Raw genomic sequence first — 19383 nt, 5'->3', positions numbered from 1 at the left:
TTCAGGGTGATGTGCAGTATTAGTTTTCCGCCACATATAGCATTTTGCTTTTGGGCCAAAAAGTTAAATTTTGGTCTCATCTGACCACAGCACCTTCTTCCACATGTTTGCTGTGTCCCCCACATGGCTTCTCGCAGACTGCAAATGTCCCAGACTTCTTATGGCTTTCATTCAACAATGGTTTTCTTCTTGCCACTCTTCCATAAAGGCCAGATTTGTGGAGTGCACGACTAATAATTGTCCTGTGGACAGATTCTCCTACCTGAGCTGTGGATCTCTGCAGCTCCTCCAGAGTTACCATGGGCCTCTTGGCTGCTTCTCTGATTAATGCTCTCCTTGCCCAGCCTGTTGGTTTAGGTGGACGGCCATGCCTTGGTAGGTTTGCAGTTGTGCTATACTCTTTCCATTTTCGGATGATGGATTGAACAGTGCTCCATGAGATGTTCAAAGTTTGGGATTTTTTTTATAACCTAACCCTGCTTAAACGTATCCACACCTTTATCCCTGACCTGCCTGGTGTGTTCCTTGGCCTTCATGATGTTGTTTGTTCACGAATGTTCTCTAACAAACCTCTGAGGGCTTCACAGAACAGATATATTTTTACTGAGATTAAATTACACACAGGTGTACTCTATTTACTAATTAGGTGACTTCTGAAGGCACTTGGTTCCACTACATTTTAGTTAGGGTTCTCAGAGTAAAGGGAGGTGAACACAAATGCACGCCACACTTTCAGATATTTATTTGTAAAAAATGTTGAAAACCATTTATCATTTTCCTTTCACTTCACAATTATGTGCCACTTTGTGTTGGTCTATAACATAAAATCCCAATAAAATACATTTATTTATTTATTACAGGTACTTATATAGCGCTGTCAATTTACGCAGCACTTTACATATATATTGTACATTCACATCAGTCCCTAACCCTCAAGGGGCGTACAATCTAAGGTCCCTAACTCACATTCATACAGACACATACTAGGGACAACTTAGACAGGAGCCAATTAACCTACCAGCATGTCTTTGGAGTGTGGGAGGAAACTGGAGTAAACCCACGCAGGCACAGGGAGAACATGCAAACTCCATGCAGGAGGTGGTGTGGTTGGGATTTGAACCAACGACCCGAGTACTGCCAGGCAGAAGTACTAACCATTTAGCCACCGTGCTGTCCATTTACATTTGCATTTTTGTTGTAACATGACAAAATGTGGAAACTTTCAAGGGTTATGAATACTTTTTCAAGGCACTGTATACTTCCTTTGGTTCCTCTCTCACTCTGTTCAGCTGCCAGAAGTAGATATGAAATCCTGTGTTACATACAAGTATAACATTATCCCAATTACAATGAGCAGATATAATGTCCAGAGTTCATTTCAAGTGTGCTATTTGCATTTGGAATCTGTTGCTGTCAACTCTCAAGATGAGATCCAAAGAGCTGTCACTATCAGTGAAGCAAGCCATCATTAGGCTGAAAAAACAAAACAAACCCATCAGAGAGCAAAAACATGATATTTTATCATATGGATGAGTCACATGCTCCCCTATACTTGGGAATACTGGGTAATTCATTTTGTCTTCCAGTGTTGAATGGGGCAACGGGTGAATGAGGGAAAGGTAAAAGTAAGCTACTGGGGATGGGGAGGTTAGAGTAGAACTATAGGCTTTTTTTTCCATTTTGGACAAAGGAAGGGAGAGTTATAACTCTTATCAGATTTTTCTTTTTGCTATCGGTTTCCCATTGCAGAGATTTCCCTTCACTTCCTATCCCATAGCCATACAGGAAGTGAAGAAATCCCTGCAAATTAGGGGAATACCTTGGGGATCCCCAGGTCACCTGAAGTAGTGTTCCCATTGGAAGATTTCACTTCTATTACTTTTCTGGGGACAACACAAAATTGGAGATTTTCTTTTAATTTCAGTGATAATGGTAAACAACAAAAAGAGAGGGTGAATCTCCTTAATGGGGACACAGACAGCAATAAAAAAATGACAGGGGGTCTAATCCCTCTCCACTCTGTCCAGAACTAAAAACAGTTTTGCCTTTAGTTATACTTTAAAGCAAATTTGTTTTGTTATTTAGTACATATATGCATATAATTTTTAAATTTGCATTGTGTTTAATAACCTTGTACCTCATCTGGGTACAGAACTCTCCAAACAACATGAGTCTGAGTAACCAGCCAGGCACGCCAAGAGATGATGGTGAAATGGGTGGAAATTTCTTAAACCCCTTCCAGAGTGAAAGTGTGAGTATTTTCTGTGTTCTTTGTCTGAGACCTCTGTACAACAATAACACATCGATAATGGAAATATTTATCACAGATAAGTTAGAGTTTGTTCCTACAGATGCTGTCACCAAAATTTCCACGTTTATTATTATCATTATTATTATACAAGATTTATGTAGCGCCAACAGTTTGCTCAGCGCTTTACAATATAAAGGGAGACAATACAGCAATGATACAGTTAAATACAAGAGGGCTAGGAGGGCCCTGCTCCTTGGAGCTTACAATCTAAGAGGGAGGGGCTAGTGTTACAAAAGGTAATAACTGTGGGGGAGGAACTGATATTAGGAATAGAAGATTGCATTATTAACTGAAGGCGGAATAGGCTTCCCTCAAGAGATATAGGTTTTCAGAGATCGACTAAAAGTGGGCAGAGTAGGCGATAGTCGGATAGATTGGGGTAGAGATTTCCAGAGGATGGGGGAGGCTCTGGAGAAGTCCTGGAGACGAGCATAGGAGGAGGAGACAAGGGAGTTAGAGAGCATGAGGTCGTGGGAGGAGCGGAGAGTACAGCTTGGGTGATATTTGGAGACAAGATCGGTGATGTAATTTGGGGCAGAGTTATAAATGGCTTGATGTGTTATTGTTAATGTTTTGAATTTTATTCGTTGGGCAATGGGAAGCCAATGGAGGGTTTGGCAGACATGGAACGGTTAGTAAGGTGGATGTGTCTGGCAGCAGCATTCATGATTAATTGAAGAGGGGATCGCCTACGATTAGGTAGGTCAATGAAGAGGGAGTTGCAATAGTCAAGGCGAGAGATAACAAGGGAGTGAATAAGTTGCTTAGTGGTTTCAGAGTTTAAGTACAGGCGTATCTTGGAGATGTTGCGGAGGTGAAGTCTACAAGATTTGGACAGTGATTGGATTTGAGGCTGAAAGGACAGATGGGAGTCCATGATTACCCCTAGTACCCTGGCATGAGGGGAGGGACTGATGGTTGTGTTATTGATCTTGATGGAGAAGTCAGGGGAGGGGGCACGGGCTGGAGGGAATAGTATGAGCTCCGTTTTGGAAAGATTTCATTTGAGGAAGTGGAGTGACATCCATGCTGATATGTCACTTAGTAGGTTAGTATAGCGAGAGACTGAAGGGGTGAGTTGAGGAGTAAAAAGATATATTTGTGTGTCATCAGCATAGAGATGGTCACTTTATAAACTCCCATGGCTTCAAGTACCAAGGGAGGAGGTGTAGATGGAGAAGAAAAGGGGTCCAAGGACAGAACCTTGAGAGACCCTACAGAAAAAGGGAGTGGAGAGGAGGAGCCAGAGTTATAGGTAATGCTGAAGGAGCTCTGCGATAGGTAGGAGGAGAACCAGGAGACAGCAGAGTCTCGCAGGTCAAGAGTGGAGTTTTTTGAGGAGGAGGGGATGGTCAACAGTATCAAAAGCCACAGAGAGGTCAAGTAGTAAGAGTATGGAGTAGTGGCCATTGGTTTTAGCAGTTAGTAAATCATTAGTGAGTTTTAGTAAGGCAGTATCAGTGGAGTGTAGTGAGTGAAAACCAAACTGTATAGGGTCAAGAAGGTTGTTGTCAGTGAGGTAGGAGCTCAGGCGATTGTAGATTAAGCGTTCCTAGAGTTTAGAGGTAAACAAGAGCAGGGAGATGGGTCTTACGTTGTTCAGGTTGGTGGGGTCCAGTGAGGGGTTTTTTAAGTATGTGAGTGATCTGTGCATGCTTTAGAGGTGTGGGGAAGGAACCATTAGAGAGGGAGAGATTGAAGATGTGAGTGAGGGAGCATAGGACAGAATAAGAGGGTGACCGTAGTAGTTGAGAGGGGACAGGATTCAGGGGGCTTCTGAGAAAACTTTGGTGACCTCTTTAATAGTAGCAAGGTCAAAAGAGGAAAGTGTTGAGGGAGGTTTAGTATAAGGTATTATAAGTGGGATAGATCTCTGTATAGCGGAGATGCCCCTGCGGATTGCATCAATCTTGTTTTTGAAATGATTTGCAATCTCGTAAGCAGTAAGTGAGTTACTGGGTGGAGGTGGAGAAAGTAAAGAGTTAAAAGTAGAGAAGAGATGACGAGGAGTGGATGATAAGGTATTTATAAGAGTGACAAAGTAGGCTTGTTTGGCAACATGGAGGGAGGAATTGTAGGTTAGGAAAGCAGATTTATATAGGGTGAATGCTTGCTGAGATTTGGTTTTACACCACAATCGCTCCAGTGCACGACTATGTCGCTTAAGATTTCTGGTGTTGTCAGTCTGCCATGGTTGTAACGGTTGGGGCCTGATACTTTGCGTAGTTAGAGTTGCAAGTGAGTCTAGTGTGGATGAAAGTGAACTGTTGTAGACAGCAGTGGCCAGGTCAGGGCAGGACAGGGGAGAGATTCTGTCATAGAGGCAGTGAGTTGCAGAGTGGAAAAGACAGGGGTTTAAGTTGTGAAGGTTTCTGCAGGTAATTGTTTGCTGCTTGGAGGGGTAAGTGTTTTTAGACGAGGACACTGTAAAGGTGATGAAATTGTGATCAGAGAGTGGAAAGGGGGTGTTTGTGAGGTTGTAGGGAGTGCAAGGATGGGAGAAAACATGGTCTAATGTATTCCCATCAGAGTGAGCAGAGGACTGTGTCTATTGTGTTAGGGCAAAAGATGAGGTTAGGTTGAAGAGCTGGGATGTAGCCGGATTTTTCACATTAATGGGGATGTTAAAATCTCTAAGAATGATAGTGGGTATTTCAGAGGAGAGAAAGTAGAATAGCCAAGCAGAGAAGTCATTAAGAAAGTGCAATCCTCAGAGAAATGGGAGAAAACAGTCAAATGCGGTGAGTCTCGAAAGCAGAGAAGGATAGAGAGGGAGGGTTAGGGAGGACTTGAAAGGTGCTCAGTGGGGATAGAAGCAAACCAACTCCACCTCCTTTCCCACCACTGGGTCTGGGTGAGTCCAGAGAAGGCTTCCATAGGAAAGTGCTGTGGGAGAAGCAGAATCTTATGCTTGAAGCCAGGTTTCTGTAATTGCTAGTAGGTTAAGGGAGCAGGAGACAAAAAGGTAATGGACAGAGGTGAGCTTATTACAAACAGAGTGGGCATTACAGAGTGCACATGAAAAAAGGAGAGTGGTTTTTAGGAGCATGGGGATTGAGATTAAGTTGAGTGGATTGTGGCTATTCCCGGAGGAAGGAGGGTGCCTAGTGTGGGGGTGAGATACTGGAGGACTAGGGTTTGGGGCAGCACAGTGACTAAATGGTTAGCACTTCCGCCTGGCAGTACTAGGGTCGTTGGTTCGAATCCCAACCACGGCACCACCTGCCTGAAGTTTGCATGTTCTCCCTGTGCCTGCGTGGGTTTCCTCCAGGTACTCCGGTTTCTTCCTACACCTTAAAGACACGCTGGTAGGTTAATTGGCTCCGGTCTAAATTGGCCCTAGTATGTGTATGTATGAATGTAGGTTAGGGAACTTAGACTGTACACCCCTTGAGGGTTAAGGACTGATATGAATGCACAATATTTATATGAAGCACTGCGTAAATGGACAGTGCTATATAAGTACCTGAAATAAATTAAATAAATAAATATTCCCAGAGGTTAGGAGAAGGAGGGTGAGGACAGTAAAATGGGAGAGGGATGTATATGAGTGCACATGCCTTCCTGTCCCTGGTGTTTGGGTGAGCAGGTGAGTAAAGTATCAGTAGGAGGTGATAGCAGTAGTAGGGAGATAGTAGATGTGAGGGTGAGATGTATAAGCTTTGGGGTGGAGCAGAGGGGTAAAGAAAGGGGATTTTTAGAGCAGAGGATAGTAATATGAAAAAAGGTAGATGGAGTGGGAATCAAAGGAGATGTTTCCCAGGGTGTTTGCTCACAGTCCATCCAGTGTGCAATAGAGTTCTTTGTTGTATCTTCCTTCTGCTTGAGTTATTCTGCTTTAGCTAAACTGCTGTGTTCAACTGTTTTGCACTCCAGCAGAAAATGCACTCACACAGGACAATGCCCCCCCGTGGCCTCCCCATAAGCTGATCTAAATTTATAGGGGGATAATCAAATGAGCAACTCCTTGTCGCCCCAATTAGGAACTGAACTGATATGGACCACATGAATTTGGGGGGAGGATGGTCAAAACCAGTCCAGACACAGATATAGGCCAAAGTCATAAAAGATGTTTAATTCTCTGATCACAGAAAGGCAAAGGAGGTGAGAATCAATCACCACAAACAGGGAAAAAGATATAGGACTAATTATCCTTAGTTTTTGCAGGAAGTTATTGTATTACAAGGAGACAGTTTAAGGTGGAGATCACATAACAGCATTTACCTGTGAAAAGCAGAGAGGACATGATCAGGGAGCTGTGTTCAGCTGCTGTTTTGCACTTCAGGAGAAAATGCACTCACGCAGGACAATGCTCTGCGACTGTACCCCCCATCATTTACACTGTGCCATGTACATACAGAGAAAGTAATGATAGCAAACACCTGGTATCAGCCCTACCTCTAAGCATTCAAGCAGTGAAGAATAGTTAGACACTTCAAAGTGTCATTAAACCCAAGACCCTGCATTCACTATATCTGGTCTCCCACAGTACACACTACATGGAAATGCAATTATTTTAGTAAATATAAACTGCTAAATACCTTCTTCTCATCAGCAGTTAGAGCAGTCTTGTGACTTCTATCAGTGTCCAGCAGAGCACTGGTTAAAGCTTGTAGAAGAAGTTTTCATTCTGCTCTAGGAGGATGCAGGACCCCTGGCCTCTATCTGGACAGTGCTGATTGGCCCCGTGCTGATCACATGCACTCTAACAAGAAAAAAAAGACATGTTTAGCAATACACACTAAACTGAGCATGTGGGAGGGAGACAGTGGAAGAAGGGGAGGATCAGAGAAGTCAGGATCGAACAACGTTTTTACAGAATGCGGAGGAATAACCCCTTAGGTTCCACAGTGAGTAGAACAAGCATACTTTACTGCATATACAGACTGATTTTACTGTGTTGTGGGTTTAGTAACACTTTAAGAGGCCACAATTTCAAAAAGTTTAATAAGTAGGCATATATTTTGACCCTTTCTTAGCAGTTATTTTGTGTGTGTTGAAGGGTGATAGGAACACCGTCAGAACCGTGTATAAAAGTTAGTTTAATCTTCTAGTAACATTGACAGGCTGTGCACTTGGACATTCAGAATCAGTTCTGAATAAACAAAGCAACAAATCATTTCATACTGCTCTGGGATCGTGGTACCAGCCACTGTAAGGTCTCTGCATTGGACTTTTACAAGTCCTTAGATGTGGTAGCAGCGTTGGTTTTCTTAATACTTAATTATTTTCCTGTACTTGCAGAAAATATGTTTCCATATCTAAGGACTGGTAAGCTGAAATGCATTTTTGGATTTAGATACACTTTAAGCACCAATCCTGTTTGGGTTCAGGTTAGCTTAAGGGTTAGGTTTTAGGCTTTGGTTAGGTGTATAGTTTAACTACTTGCCAACCGCAGATAGCCGAATGACGGCTACACTGCGGCCGGCCAGTTCTGGGACGGCCTCATATGACGTCCTCCCAGAACGCACTCTCCTGCACGCCTCCGGCGATCTCCGTGATCGCTGAGTCCTACAGACACAGCTGATCACGTGATGTGGTAAAAGGCCAATCACAGCGGCCTTTTACCACGTGATCAGCCGTGTCCAATGACACGCTGATCACCGGGAAATGCAATTGCCGGTTCTCGGCTGCACTTTCCTCACGCTGTCAGAGCGTGAGGAAAGTACTGCTGAGAACTGGCAGTTGTCAGAGCGGGGATCGGCACCGATCATCAGGGCACTAATGATCAGTGCCCTGATGATCGGTGCCCAGTAGTTCCGCCCACCTGTGACCAGCAGTGCGCCCACCTTTGTCCAGCAGTGCCACCTACCTGTGCCCAGCAGTGTCACCCACCTGTGCCCACCAGTGACACCTATCAGTGCAGCCCAGCAGTGCTGCCAGTCAGTGCCACCAGTCAGTGCCAGCGGTTGTGCCAGTCAGTGCCCAACAGTTGCGCCAGTCAATGCCTAGCAGTGCCACCAGTCAGTGCCCAGCAGTGATGCCAGTCAGTGCCACCTATAAGTGCTGTCTATCAGTGCCGCCTATCCGTGACACCTCATTAGTGCCGCCTATCTGTGCCACCTCATTAGTGCCACCTATCAGTGCCGCCTATTAGCGCCCATCAGTGCTGCCTCATCAACGCACATCAGTGAAGGAGAAAAATTACCTGGTTGAAAAATTTTATAATAGAAACAAAGAAACTTTTTTTTTCTTTTTTCAAATTGTTTACTTTTTGTGCTATAAACAAAAAAAGTGCAAAGTGCCCTGCGGCGATTTAATGCCACCAAAAGAAAGGTCTATTTGTGAGAAAAAAAGATAAAAATTTCATATGGGTACAATCTTGCATGACCGCGCAATTGTCAATCAAAGTGCGGCAGCGCTGAAAGCTGAAAATTGGCCTGGTGAAGAAGGGGGTATAAGTGCCTGGTAGGCAAGTAGTTAAAGGAGAACTATAGGCAAAACCTTTTTTTTTCAGTTTGGATAGAGTAACAAAGGGTCATAACCCCTGTCCTCTTTTTTTTTTTTTTTGGTCATCTGTGTCCCATTGGTGAGATTTGCCTTAATTTCCTGTCACATAGCCACAGTGGGATGTGAGAGGAAATTCCTGCAAATTAAGGGAAGCCCTTGGGGACCCCCAGGCCACCAGAAACAGTGCCATCATTGGAAGATTTACTTTCCTGGGGACAACCCAAATTTTGGGGTTTCCTTTTATTCTCACTTTCAATGATAATGCCTGCCTTTAGTCGATCTTTGAAAACTCACTTATTCAGAGAAGCCATCCCACCTCCACCTAAGAACTGTACTCGAATCACCTCCATCAGATCATCCCTGCAGCTATCACCTTTTGTACCACCTCCCCCTTCCTTTAGATTGCAAGCTCCATGAGCAGGGCCCTCCTATTCCTTCTGTACTGAACTCTATTGTTATTCTACTGCCCCCTATATATTGTAAAGTGCTGTGCAAACTGTTTGTGCTATATAAATCCTGTATAATAATAATGGAAATAGGACAAATAGAGAGGGTGAATCTAATTAATAGAAAATAATCCATCCCCTCTCTGTCCAAAAAAAAGTTTTGCCTTTAGTCATACTTTTAAGTGTACAATTTTAGGTGCTAAGGATTTATGGGTTAATGTAGTGTTAGTTTTGAAGCTAGAGGGGGAATTAGATTAACCACTTCAATACCAACATGATAAACTCCCTTCCTTGGTGTGCAGTTTTTCCATTTTCAGTGTTGTGATACATTCACGAACAATTATTTGATCATGCAACTAACTACCCAAATTAATTTTACATAATTTTTTTGAGACAAATCGAGCTTTTAATCACCACTTTTTTTTTCTTTACTATATAAAGGAAGCAAAAATAATTTCACGAAAAAACTGTTTCCCTTATGTTTTCTTATAAAACATATCGAATAATAGCCTTCATCATACATTTAGACCTATGTATATTCTGTAGGGGATATCAAACTAACAAATGTACAGGTTGGAGGTGGTGTATACATTCTGTGTGGTTGGAGGGGGGCATACTTACATATGTACAAGTTGCAGTAGAGTATACATTCTTGGGGGGGGGGGAGTAATACTCAAACATTTACAGGCAAAGGGGGTGTATATAGATTGCCAGCGTTTACACTTGTGGTTGCTTGTTAATGGTATTCACAAGGCATAGAGCTATTTTGATTGGTTCTTTGAATTTCGCCTAGCATCCGACCAATCAGGAGGTGGTAAAGCATGAGGGTCATAAGGAATAAGTGTAAAGATTAGGTTGGGGTTAAGTGTTAGAGACGTCAATTCAGATTCTTACAGGTATGTTAACCACTCCCCGACTGCTATAGCCAAAAGACGGCTACAGCGTGACTCTCCAGTCCTGGAAGGATGTCTATGGATGTCCTCCCGTGTGTCCCCAGGAGCGCACATCCTGCGCACTCTGACCATTGTGTCTTTTGGACACAGCTGATCACAGATCAAGGTAAAGGGCCAATCACAGCGGCCCCTCACCTTGTGATCCAGTCACAGCTGGTCATATGTAAACAGACTTGCTGGTTTTCTGTACTCCTTTCCTTACACGCTGTCTGAGGAAAGGAGAGCCGATAACCGGCCAGTCTGACAGGGCACAGTGGGTACATTGTTTACACTGATAATCAGGTCATTCATCATCAGTGCCCATCAGTGGAGAAGAAAAATTACTTATTTGCAAAACTATATAACAGAAACTAGTAAAAGTTTTTTTTTTCTTTTTCAAAAATTTTCAGTCTTTTTTCATTTATATAGCAAAAAATAAAAAACTGTCGGTGATTAAATCTTACCAAAGGAAAGCTCTACCAGTCTCCAAAAAATTATACAAATCTCATTTGGATACAGTGTTGCATGACCACGCAATTGTCATTCAAAGTGTGATAGCGCTGAGATCTGAAAATTGGCCTGGGCAGGAAGGGGGTTAAAGTGCCCAGTTTTGTAGTGTTTAACCCCTTCATAAATTAACCCCCCCCAGCAAGTTCCCCATACTTGCAGGGTGTAAATTACAGTTCTGTCTGTATCGGCTACAGCAGGCTTTGTAGATCAATTTAACCTCCTGTAGACAACTGCAGAAGACCCAGCTGAAGACCCTGCCTGATTAATTTGTAACCACTTAGAGTGGTCACGGACCATGTGCTCATTAGGATCAACACATTATTCATGATGAACAAAGAAATGTTTGTGCACCTTAATAAACATTCCTGCTGCCTGTTACTTGTTAGAAGGTTCTCTTTGCTCACAGCCACTTCAGTTGTAAGAGGAGCTCTGTGACAGCAAGTGTAAAATGTGAAAAAGCACAAAATTATTTTATTTAAATCATCTCTAAATTACAGCTATTGAGCAAGGTCATGGAAAATGCATTATATCTTGAAATCTAAAATGTAAATACTTTGTTGTCCACCACACATTGCTGAAATATGTAACAAAAACCTACACATAGTGGTTGTCCCTGTACTTGGAATAAACAGGAGAAAATAATTTCATTAAAATATTTCAAATAATATTCTAGAAAAAAAATCTGCAATAAACAAACTAAAACTGCATTTGTTGCATTGTTTTTTTCTCTATTTATTTTAAAAATATTTTCAGGGTATTTTTTTAAATTCCCACATGAAGGCCCTGTGTGTGCCTAAAAAGTGGTGTGAAATCATTTTGGTGTTTAGAGCAGTTAAAAAGTTATTTTCCAGTAAACCAGCGTATTCCAAAACAACAAAACATTGGTCTGGTCATGAAGGTTTAGATCGTCCTGGGACTTAAATGAGTTAACATGCTTTTACTGTGAAGGCCATATCAAGAAATGGGATTGCAGAATGCATGCCCAGGCAGTCAGGAAGTTTTTTTGACAAGCAACAAGGCGATCTAGTTAGGGATATTACACCTGATTGCGGTGAGGTTGGTATAAAAATCGGAGGGGGCTGGGGGTGCATACATAGAAGTGTTGTGTTGAAAGACTTTGAATTTACCTATGGGGTAAGGTGTCTCTCTAAGATCTCTGTGATCCCAGCACTCTTCTTTCCAATCTCTTTCACATTACTGTGTCAAGGTACAGCCAGAAGAAATTACATCCTCTTTTACTGCATAAAAGGTTGGATAGGCATAAGGTAACAGAGCAGAAAATGTATTACTGCAATCTCTCAATATCTCTGCAGTAAATCAGCATTGTGTACGGTATGGAGTTTGTTCCATAAAATGGATATTAGCTCTAGGATCTCGGTTACACTAAAGGGGTCGTTTCAAAACAGAATTTACAGTTTTACCTGGTGTGTTCTTTTAACCGCTTCTTAATTCTTGAATAGAGTTATACCTTTATGATCTGTGTGGGGGTGGTGTTCAGGCACAGTATGTTAGTATTTCTCTGGTTTTTGGCTTCTTATGGGAACTAGGGGAAAGTCTGTGTTAAGAAGACACCGTTTTTGCCATTAATCACCAGCTGGAGGTCCTCATTAATATACAAGATTTATATAGCACCAACAGTTTGTGCAGTGCTTTACAATCTAAAGGGAGACAGTACAGTTACAATGCAATAAAATACAAGATGGTTAAGAGGGTGTTGCTCATAAGAGCTTACAGTCTGATAGTGTGGGCCAAGTGGTACAAAAGGTAATAACTGTGGGGGATGAGCTGATGGAGGAGTTAAAAGTTCAGTTGTGATAGGCTTCCCTGGAGAGATGAGTTTTCAGGTATCGGAGTAAGAGATAGACAGACAGATTGAGGTAGAGAGTTCCAGAGGTTGGAAGAGGCTCTGGAGAAATCCCAGATATGAGCATAGGAGGAGGAGACAAGGGAGCTAGAGAGCAGATCTTGGGAAGAGCAGAGAGAGCGGTTTGGGTGATATTTGGAGACAAGATTGGTGATGTAGCTTGGGGCAAAGTTTTTTGGATGGCTTTGTATGATGTTAGTATTTTGAATTTAATTTGCTTGGGCAATGAAAATGTGAAGCTCCACTGCATTTCATGGGTTCCAGGTTGTATAAATGACGCACAGGTTCCAGACTAATCATTTAAACATTAATGTAAAACTATGCCTTGATGCAGGAAGGCTCACATTTTAGTTAATATGCTTTAACCACTTGCTGACCGCAGATAGCCAAATGAAGGCTTCACCGCGGCCAGGCAGCTCTGGAAGGGCGTCATATGACGTCCTCCCAAAACTCGCCCTCCCATGCGCCCCCAGGGGCGCACACCAGGCAATCTCAGTGATCGCTGTGTCATACGGACACAGCTGATCATGTGATGTGGTAAAAGGCCAATCACAGTAGCCTTTTAACATGTGATCAGTCGTGTCCAATGACACAGCAGATCACCGGTAAATGAAGTTGCTGGTTATCGGCTGCACTTTCCTCATGCTGTCACAGTGTGAGGAAAGTACTGCCGATAACTGGCAATTGATCAGTGCCCATCAGTGCCACCCACCTGTGCTCATCAGTGCCTAGTAGTGCCACCCACCTGTGCCCAGCAGTGCCACCGATCAGTGCTGCCCAGCAGTGCTACCAGTCAGTGCCATCAGTCAGTGCCACCTATCAGTGCTCATCATTGTTGCATATCCGTACAGCATCATCAGTGCCAGCTCATCAGTGCTGCCTATCAGTGCCCATCAGTGCTGCCTATCCGTGCCACCTCATCAGTGCCGCCTATCAGTGCCCATCAGTGTTGCCTATCAGTGCAGCCTCATCAATGCACATCAGTGAAGGAGAAAAATTACCTGTTTGCAAAATTTTATGATAGAAACAAAGAAACTTTTTTTTTCAAAATTTTTGCTCTTTTTTTGTTTATAGCGCAAAAAATAAAATACCCAGCGATGCGTACATACCACCAAAAGAAAGCTCTATTTGTATGAACTTTTCTGCAAACTAATCAATATACACCTATTGGAATTTTTTTTTTTACCAAAATATGTAGCAGAACACATTTTGGCCTATGAAGAAATGTGATTTTTAATTTTTTTATATTGGATATGTTTTACAGCAAAAAGTAAAAAAAACGCATTTTTTTTTTTCAAAACTGTCTTTTTTTTGTTTATAAAAAACAGAGGTGACCAAATACCAGCAAAAGAAAGCTCTATTTGTGGGGAACAAATGACAAACATTCCATTTATATACAGTGTTGCATGACCATGCAATCATGCAATTGTTAGTTAAAATAATGCAGCGCCATATCGCAAAAAATGGCCTGGTTAGGAGGGGGGGGGGGGGCTTTGTAAATCTTCCGGAGGTCAAGTGATTAACCCTTGCCTTCCAATGCCAGAAAAAGTTATAGCAATATTCCCAAACTTTGCCATGTCATTAGTAAATACTCTATACACAGCTATTGTTTATGCCTACAGTCTTTGGCTGGTGGTGTATTCTCTTTATCCCCCCTTCCTTCTGAAGCCGGTGCCATCTTAGATATTTTCTTCCCTTTACATCCTGAAATCCTGCTTCTGCCCTTACTTGGACACCATACAGTAATCTTGTGCATGCACACAGCAGTCAAGCAATGCCACAAAAGGTGAGAAAGTTTTCTGCAGACTCAGTAGATCACACGTCTTTGCCAGAGATGGATCATTACATCACCCCAGCAAGGCACTCTAGATCATGGCTTGGCCAGTGTGCTGTACATCATGGATAAAATGAGCATGTGCAAATTACCTCACTGGCAACAAATATACAAGAATATATCAAAAAGGTTTGGAGTATTTTGAAGGTTATAAAAGAAGTGTGTATATTATGATTGCAGATGGAGAAAGTGTAACTCCATTTTAAGGGGTTAAAGAAACTACCGTATTTGCCGGCGTATAAGACGACTGGGCGTATAAGACGACCCCCCTACTTTTCCTGCTAAAATGTAGTGTTTGGGCTATACTCGCCGTATAAGACTACCCCTCTTCCAATGCACACCAGTGGGAGGAATAGTGCCCCATCATTGATGTCAGTGGGAGGAATAGTGCCCCATCATTGGTGTCAGTGGGAGGAATAGTGCCCCATCATTGGTATCAGTGGGAGGAATAGTGTCCCATCATTGGTATCAGTGGGGGGAATAGTGCCCCATCATTGGTGTCAGTGGGAGGAATAGTGCCCCATCATTGATGTCAGTGGGAGGAATGGTTCCCCATCATTGGTGTCAGTGAGGGGTGGAATAGTGCCCCATCATTGGTGTCAGTGGGGGGTGGAATAGTGCCCCATCGTTGGTGTCAGTGGGGGGGGGAATAGTGCCCCATCGTTGGTGTCAGTGGGGGGGGGAATAGTGCCCCATCGTTGGTGTCAGTGGGAGGAATAGTGCCCCATCGTTGGTATCAGTGGGAGGAATAGTGCCCCATCATTGGTATCAGTGACACCAATGATGGGGCACTATTCCTCCCACTGAGACTTGCTGACCCTGTTCTCGTATGGTGCTGCTGCAGCCAGCATATGTGGTTGCAGCAGCACCTCTACACAGAACACTTACCTGCTGCTCCGGCACTCAATTTTCGCGGGGCCGCTTGGCTCCGCCCCCTCGCTGGTGATTGGCCGCCTGTGTGCCTTTCCTGAGCTACAGTTCTGGCGGCCAATCACCGGTGAGGAGGCGGAGCCGAGCAGCCGCACGAACATCCAGTGGCCGAACTGAAGGAGACGCCGCGCTTCCTGGACCGGATCGTCGTGGGACTGGATCCAGGTAAGAGACATCAGCCCCTGCAAACCCCTGTACTTAATGCCGCAGCCCCCCTAACATGTGTACCGGCGTATAAGACGACCCCCGACTTTTGAGAAGATTTTCAAGGGTCAAAAAGTCGTCTTATACGCCGGCAAATACGGTACATTTATTAATAATAGTGCCTCAAAAGTTTTCATATGTATAAATGAGTTAAAGAAAAATTGTATATATTTCAGAATACTGCTGCTGCTTTTAATAATAAGATTTTTATTAAAAGACCTGTCTAGGTATCCAGCGTCATCCTCACCCAGGCCAGCTCTTCCTGGTACCAGAATGTTTAGCACCTTGAGGTTGCGGGCAGGGGGGTGGAATTGCCAAGGTCACGGGTGTCAAACTGGCGACCCTCCAGCTGTTGACAAACTACAAGTCCCATGAGGCATTTCAAGATTGACAGTTACAAGCATGACTCCCAAAGACAGAGGCATGATGGGACTTTCGCAATAGTTGAAGGGCCACTAGTCTCTGAATAGCTGGAGGGCCGCCAGTTTGACACCCCTGGCCTAGGTGATTCCAGTGCAAGTGAGAGCAGATACCTGGAAAACTAGGGCATAAAGCAGAACTTCCCCTTCAAGGTGAAGTTCCGTTTTAATCTAACACATAAAATGAAGACACTGGTTGGCTGCAAAAACAACTTTTCTGCTGGTGGTATTAAAGGGCAGCTCCAGACAACCGCCCCAATATTTTTTAGCTTTACTCACCAAAAAGTCTATAAAACTATTTACTTAGTCTTGAGCTCACATACACAATACCTACCATGTGTATAAGGAAGGTGCCAACGCTTTCCAAAGCGTACAATTCTGCGAATATCTTCCCACTTCCTGCCATTTTCACTACAGCAAAACTTCACCATGCTACCACCTAACCTTGCCAATGTGCTTCCCTCTTCCAGCTCCTTATGAAGACAAATTTACAATAAATATATTAGATGCTTTAAAACTTGACTTTGTATCTTTGTGATGAAAAAAATATGTTCCTGAAATATAACCTCAGATTCCTTCTCTGTTTGCAGTATTCCCCCAGCATGACAATGAGTGTGTGATTCATCATCTTGTCTCATCCTGAAGAACGCAGTGAGTTAGCCCTCTTCACAGATCTGCCACCGAGGAAAACTATCCACCACCCGTACTGTTTAACTTAAGGATCTTTTTTTGCCATTTGCCCTGTTTGTGAAGAAGCGGGTCCAAACTCAAGCAACTGTCAAGAGTGGCATATGTAAGATTTGCCCTAAGCCGAACTGCAACTTATCATCTGTACATATATATATAAATATATATATAAATATATATATATTCCCACAGGACATTGTAAAAGGATATTATCACATGCCATCTTAAGTAGCAAGACATAGAGACTTTTGTTCCATCATATTTGTTTTTTTTTGTTTTGTTTTTTTCACGTTTACAGTTTGAATTCTAAATTGTCGCATTTTCTCTCCGAACTATTTTGTGCTGTGTATATCACTGCTTAATAAGTTATTTTTTAAGGTAAACTCAAATGTTGTTCTGGTTTTTGTAAATGTCTGCAATCATGGATAGGAATAAAATGCTTATGAGTGCTTTTATTAAATTGCTTTTGATACAAGTTATCCTATGAATAACTGACTGATGGGATGGGGAAAATCAAATATGTCACTTGAGAGACTTGTGTAAAGGTGCAATTTTGTATATAAATCCTGAAAACTTCATGAATGGAGCGGGACTTTGATTCTTTTAGTGTTTGCGAGACATAAAAACTTTTTTTTTTTAATCATTGAAGTCATTGATATGGGGAATTTGAGAAAAAACCCAGATAAACTGAGTTCTTTTCTTAAAAAAAAAAAAAAAAGAAAAAAAAAATGGTGTAAAGCCTGTATTGACCATCAGTGAAACATAGAATGCATTTAATATGGAAACGTGTACAAATTATATACAGATGGCAGTCTACAGATTATCTCCAAACAATGGATATAGATGTATTTTATAGTGATGTTTTTCTTTAGGATATGTACAAATTGGCATTCACACTTATAAAAAAGCATGAGCACCACTGCTTTGCTGATATATTTGTATTTCAATCTTTGATGGATTAATATGGAGTTTAAAGCCACACTGTTATCCCCCATAAAACCAGAGTTGTATAATAAAGGAGATATTATACTTGCCTCTTTGGTAACTGTGTATCTCATATTCACTCTGGCATGGATGAGTCAGCATTGGATCCCTTTGGTAATATCTGATGCCTATGTCCTCTGCCCCTTCTATTGACCTCTGTTTCACTGTTGTGTCCTACAGTGATGTAGGGGCTGAAGGATGGAACCACAGTGCATGGTTGGGAGACACAGACCTCTGACACTCTTAGAAATGTAGAATGCTGAAGAGTCTGAAGGCTGCAGTGCTGGACTGGAGATATGAAGAGGGCCATGGGTCACCAAAGTGTTTAAAGCTCCCCAATAAATTCCCAAAGCAGAAGCCTTTAAGTGCATGTCCATCCAAAACTATTTTTTTTTTTAATTTTTAAGTTTTGGATAGAGTGGAAGGATTGAAACATTTGTGGGTTTTAACTGATATCAGGGACTCCATTAGAGAGATTTTTCAATTTAATTAGACAGGAAGTATGAAAAGATCTACAACAGGGATACCAGTAAAAATTAATTCTAATCCTTCCCCACTCTATCCAAAATAAAAACAAAATGTTTTGCCTGGGCATACACTTTAAATGTGTTCCTGGGCCACATTGGAAAAAGACGAATTGTAGTTCATGCAGGAAAAAGGTTCTTGCACAGTTTTTGAACTGCAGCGGCCAGGAAATTGCATGATGCTTTTGCACAATGTGATTTCATGGTGGTTCCTGCACCTGAGAACGTGCTGCGTTTTTAGATGCTTGGGAATGCCACTAAGAATGACTGGCAGCCCAGCATGTCTGTAAAGGGCAATGCGTTTTGGCTGTGGGTGGTTATGGGTACTGAACAGCTGTGCTTCCCGCACCTGCAACTACCTGCAATAGTGTGAACCTAGGCTAAATTCACAGACAGTTTGTAAAATCTGTGATTTTCACATCTGTTTGTGAATGTTGATTATCGACATGCAGACCGCATGTATGTAATGGACATTCATGGACAGATGTAAAAATAAACTGTCCTTGCAGTTAATGACGGTTGGGAGTACTGCCCACCCCAGCACCCCCTTATACATCCATGCGGCATTTACTTGCCTTGTGCTATGTGAAGTCCCTGCATTTGCTGGTGCCGGTTACTTTACAAAAACAGCACCCCCGGCATCCCTTTAGCTGAGCCTGATCCTGGATTCTCTGTGCTGGCCACCATGGCCTCTATGCATATACTGCATCCCCTGTGTCCCTCTATACGTGTCTGCTGGCTCGTCCCTGCCAGCTGCTGTGGCTTCTATTCCTGCATGCCGTTACTCCTGACATGCTCGGGCTGCATGCTGAACTCTCCTGGGCCGTGGGTTGGACACCCCTGTAGTAGATATTACATTTGTGTTTGCCTTTCATATATGCCCTGTCGAACGCACATTTTTTAATGGCAAAGTAAGGGCAAAAAATGTAGCTAAACATACTGTAGATATGTGTGAGATAAACAGCAGTGTGCAAGTATCCCATTAATTAGTCCAGTGTTTCTCAACCCTTTTCCAGTCAAGACACCCTTTAAAATTCTGCACAATCTCAAGGCACCCCCTTCTAAAATATAAAAACTAAACTAATACTTTTACATTTTTGTAGCTGCAGCCACACACACACGACACCCAACATTAGAGGTGATTTATTCTTTCAAGGCAAATTTACTTTTGCACGCTGGTACTGACTTATTCTAGCATTTCTTCTCCCTCACTTTCTCTCCCCCCCACCCAGCTCATGTGACCTCAGTGCTGAAAGAGAGGGGTGGGTGGGTCAAACAAGGATGCTGT

The 19383-nt window shown here is 42.7% G+C and overlaps 1 protein-coding gene across 3 annotated transcripts in view; it reads left to right on the top strand.

The window, feature by feature from the left end:
• SSBP2 (single stranded DNA binding protein 2) overlaps window positions 1–17165 on the top strand; it is a 274434-nt gene extending 257269 nt beyond the window's left edge. For 2 of the 3 annotated variants that reach the window (XM_089693231.1, XM_089693230.1), the window contains exons 16-17: window positions 2153–2251; window positions 16491–17165. In XM_089693231.1, the coding sequence (XP_089549357.1) occupies window positions 2153–2251; window positions 16491–16520 (129 nt within the window). In that variant the 3' untranslated portion in view covers window positions 16521–17165. The remainder of the gene's footprint in view (window positions 1–2152; window positions 2252–16490) is intronic. The other variant, XM_089693232.1, reaches the window with a different exon arrangement.
• The last annotated feature ends 2218 nt before the right edge of the window (window positions 17166–19383 follow it).

The sequence above is a fragment of the Staurois parvus genome, unplaced genomic scaffold, assembly GCF_062004578.1.
Source record: "Staurois parvus isolate SC_StPar_1 unplaced genomic scaffold, SC_StPar_1.0 ptg000618l, whole genome shotgun sequence".
Classification (NCBI taxonomy): domain Eukaryota; kingdom Metazoa; phylum Chordata; class Amphibia; order Anura; family Ranidae; genus Staurois; species Staurois parvus.
Note: the sequence above shows the minus strand (reverse complement) of the source record. Positions and strands in the feature narration are given on the sequence as shown.